This window comes from Centruroides sculpturatus, unplaced genomic scaffold (assembly GCF_000671375.1).
Source record: "Centruroides sculpturatus isolate CEXI.00-Female unplaced genomic scaffold, Cexi_2.0 scaffold2481, whole genome shotgun sequence".
NCBI lineage: Eukaryota > Metazoa > Arthropoda > Arachnida > Scorpiones > Buthidae > Centruroides > Centruroides sculpturatus.
The window spans coordinates 15,807-19,646 of NW_019386695.1; the positions used below are offsets into that span (position 1 = coordinate 15,807).

The 3,840-nt window shown below is 33.2% G+C and overlaps 1 protein-coding gene across 4 annotated transcripts; it reads right to left on the reverse strand.

The window, feature by feature from the left end:
* Positions 1 to 625: 625 nt before the first annotated feature.
* Positions 626 to 3,823, reverse strand: LOC111615624 (disintegrin and metalloproteinase domain-containing protein 10-like). Of its 4 annotated transcripts, none has more exons than XM_023357040.1 (4): positions 3,490 to 3,823; positions 3,220 to 3,411; positions 2,522 to 3,089; positions 626 to 1,068 (listed from the first exon to the last, which is right to left on the reverse strand). In XM_023357040.1, the coding sequence occupies exons 1-4, from the start codon at positions 3,797 to 3,799 to the stop codon at positions 834 to 836; spliced, it is 1,305 nt and encodes a 434-aa protein (XP_023212808.1). In that variant the 5' UTR covers positions 3,800 to 3,823; the 3' UTR covers positions 626 to 833. The 4 variants fall into 4 exon arrangements, with proteins under 4 accessions (XP_023212808.1, XP_023212807.1, XP_023212806.1 ...); XM_023357039.1 differs by having other exon boundaries at positions 626 to 973; positions 1,037 to 1,068; positions 3,220 to 3,823; XM_023357041.1 differs by having other exon boundaries at positions 829 to 957; positions 1,037 to 1,068; positions 3,220 to 3,823.
* Positions 3,824 to 3,840: the final 17 nt, after the last annotated feature.

Genomic DNA, 3,840 nt, shown 5'->3' on the forward strand with positions numbered 1-3,840 from the left:
TAAAAAAACTAAATAAAGTTTTATAAAATTAAACAAAAAAACGTAATTAATACTGTGGGGTGTTTGGACACCCCACTGAGAATTGTTGTCTTTCTCTTACTGGAATTTCTGCAACATCGCAGTAATTTCTGAGCATGCTCTATACATAAAATCATGAAGCTACTGAAGAGGAAACAAATATTTTTTTGCGAAATCTATGAATAGTGCAACTTTTAAAACGTTTGGGGTGTCGAAAATCCCCACTGCACTAGCCCAGGGTTAAAAAAATGTTTTATTTCTTTAAAAAAACCCTTAAATTTCTGGATAGATAGATAGATAACACTTTATTGCACCAAAAAACATCCGCGTATCATTCCATCTGGATCCGCGCTGGATCCAGCTGGAATGATGTTGGTCAAGCAAAAATCCAGCTGGATTAATTTAAAAACACTGCTGGATTGCAATCCCTAAATACAGCATTTGAGCCTAAAAGAGAGTCGAAATGGCTCCGTAAAAGTCGGCCATCTAAAATTTAATGAAGTTTGTCCGTATCAGGACAAACTTCATTAAATTTACCTTCATTAAACTTCATCAAATACCAAAATTTACTTTTAGAAAGCTTTTGATTTATTTAAATGTTCGTAATTTAAATAGTTGTTCTTAAAGACTAATATTCATTTTTATATTCCTTAAAATTATTACATAAAGACACGTTAATCATTAAAACCAGTCGAAACATTACAGAATGAAATTACATTGATAAGAAAATGGTATTTCATGTGGTCTACATTACTTAAGGTCTCCTATAATTCAAATATAACCATAGGTAAGTCGTAAAATTAATGTGTATATTTTTAGACATCCTTTCTTCTCTTCTTTCGTTTCTTTATTATCTTCCATTTCATTGGTTTCTTATTTTTTTCCTTTAAACGCTGCATTTTTATCAACAACTCTATACTCACTCTTTTGTGTTCATGACTATGAAAACAAAATACTGCAACAATAATAAATATTACAAAGGGTACAGGTGTGAGATAATTCCAAATGTCATACATACTCCATAATGTTTTGCGTACGCAAGATCCATTTCTGGAAGAAAATATACAAACGTTAAGTAACTGTTCAACTTGAATCAAATTAAATCTAATAGTGCACTAATCTATTACTGTAATCTAAATTACTTGTCCTGACTGACTGACTGAGTGATGATTCATCATCGCCCAGAGCAAACCGCTGAAACTAAAGAGGTGAAATTTGGTACACAATTAGGGTATGTCATGAAAACGCACACTAAGAAGAGATTCCCCGCAAGGGGAGAGGGAGTGCATTAAGGCTTAACCGGAAGAACGGTTTTTACTGTACTATTTTAAATGCGATTTTTTGTTTTTACGTTTAGTTTTCATTGAGTAATTAGGTGTATTAAATTGATAAGATTTCAGACATTGTTATAAATATTTTTATACATTTCGATTTTTTAACCAAATGTTCGAACCGTTTTAAATTCGAATTTGTTATTGCATATTGGTTCGATTACATAATGATTGTAAACGTTCCAGAAAATTGATCAAATTGAAAATAGTTCGTTTGATTCTCAGCAATTCTCAGCGGTAGGTGTTATATAACAAATACTATAGTTGTTGAAATACTGAATATAAATGGGGTTTGCTTGCAAAATCCTCGCGGACGAAGTTGCGGATAACAGCTAGTTTAAATATAAAGAAAACTTTATTATGAAATGTGATAATTTGAAATGGGTGTTTGTTTAGTTAAGTTACGGCAACGCAACACTTCGGCGATCTGTGTAAATGGAAGGCCTTCCGAAAGGTCTTTTTTAAGGAAAGTAATTGACTTCTATTCAGGCGTTACAGACGCGGATAAAACACGAAAAACTGCACGTACTGGCGAGGCGCAAACCTATAACCGAACTCCCAGTGTTCAGGGAACCGAATTGCTTGTCCACTGATAGGCCGAATCGGGTGTTAAAAGCTAACAGACACATGTGAAAAAAATAACAATTTGATTAGGCTTTCTAACTCTATTTACAGATTGCAATTGTCAAAAGCTTTTACAACAACTTTCCGGGAGTATTGGTTGCAAGTTCGTAAGCTTTGTTTACAACGGGCGTGAACGAGCCACCGACCACCTCGAAATTTCCGCTTACACCGTTTTCACAATTGTTCTTAATTGTCCCAATTGTTCTTTCTTGTAATTGTTAACGGCCATTCATTACCTCTGCACAAACAGAGTTTTTTTAAATAATTTAAAATCATTTCTTCCATTTTCAATGTTTTTTAAAAAATTTGTTTGTCAATTTTTAAAACTCAATTAAAATTATCACATTTGATATTTCATAATTATGATTAACGTCTTTAGTAATTCCCATAAATTAGAAATTCTTCATATTTAAAAACTTGTATATTTTTAATAAAACATGTTTAAACACTAGAAAACCTTAAAGAATTATGAATTTAGAAATATGAAATTGTCATATAAGGATACAATAATACAGAATTCTATGAATTTATCCTATGCAGACACATACCTAGTACACAGCCCGTGTTCGTTATTACAAAAAGTTCCAGGCATTTTCACGTAGAATTCGTTCTTGGATGGAAAAAACTGCAAGTCTTTAGCAGTTTGGCACCTACTCGTTTCATTCCTACAGCAAATGTGACATTCGAAACGACTGCTCTTACATTGGCAAAGTTTCATATTGTGATCGCGACAGACGTTGCTGTTGCATAGTCCTTTATTACACGTTCCAGAATTTTGTCTGCAAGGCGTACCATCCGGTTGTTTCACTGCAGAACAAAATGCAGAAACTCCATCGCAAATTGTGGTAACGTTAAAGCATTCCATATTACTGAAACACCTCCGTTTTCTGTCAGATTCAATAATATTACAATTATCGTCGCAGCATTGTCCTTTACTAGGAGAACAAGTCATTCCCTCTCTCACTGTACACCGCGATGATTGTACACTAAGTGTACAACATTTTTCAACAGCTGTACAGTTTTCTGCCGAAGAATCGCAGTCGCACGATTCTCCTTCTTCTACGATTCCATTTCCACAAGTCGATAATTCTCTTCTCATTAGACAATTCTTTATTCCTAATTAGAAAAATAGAAATATATAGTTCTATTGATAAAGTAAATTTAAAATTTAGCAAGATAAAGAATTGTTTATTTTTTTAAAAAATAAAAAATAAATAAATAAATTGGAATAAATTTCAAAATTTACTTGATGTTCTAAAGAAATTCTTTATCGTATTTTTGCAACAAGTAGAAAACTGCCAATTATTTTGAAACACACCATAAGATATATTCGGGTGCATGATATAATTGCCTTGTTTCGGATCGATATCTCCGGGACTACAAAATCGATTATTTTCGGGATCGTGGTGACAACCGAATGCGTGTCCCAATTGATGAACTAAATTTAACGGTATTCTAAATCTCGGAATAATTTCATTATTTTCTAAATTGCTAATAAAACCGACGTTATCCATACTTTCCGATGCTTTGGAATCAGAACAGATTCCTCCAATCTTGTTGACTTTGGAAACTGCGCATTGCGAGTAATTCCAGAAATCTCTGTGACTGAAGCAGATTAACATACAATACGGATGACGATACTTGGATAAGTTCTGTAGAAATATTTTGTAGTCATTAGTCTCTGTGCCGAAGAGTAGTTCGGAATCATTTTTACTTTCGAGTATAGTAATTTTGTCAACAGTGAATGCAACGTCATTTCTCAAACCGTCTCCATCGAAATCAGTATTTCGGAATATGGAATCGGCTATCTTAATAAATAAAAGCATTTGGGCGATGATTTTACCACGCTTGAACTGTCGTAAAATTA

Excerpts from the sequence above, each read along its gene's own strand:
- LOC111615624 (XM_023357038.1), bottom strand. The coding sequence starts at position 3,799 with ATGCTTTTATTTATTAAGATAGCCGATTCCATATTCCGAAATACTGAT. Across the intron at positions 3,090-3,219 it reads GAATTTCTTTAGAACATCAA|GAATAAAGAATTGTCTAATG; the intron begins GTAAATTTTGAA and ends TTTTCTAATTAG. Across the intron at positions 1,069-2,521 it reads GAACACGGGCTGTGTACTAG|AAATGGATCTTGCGTACGCA; the intron begins GTATGTGTCTGC and ends ATTTTCTTCCAG.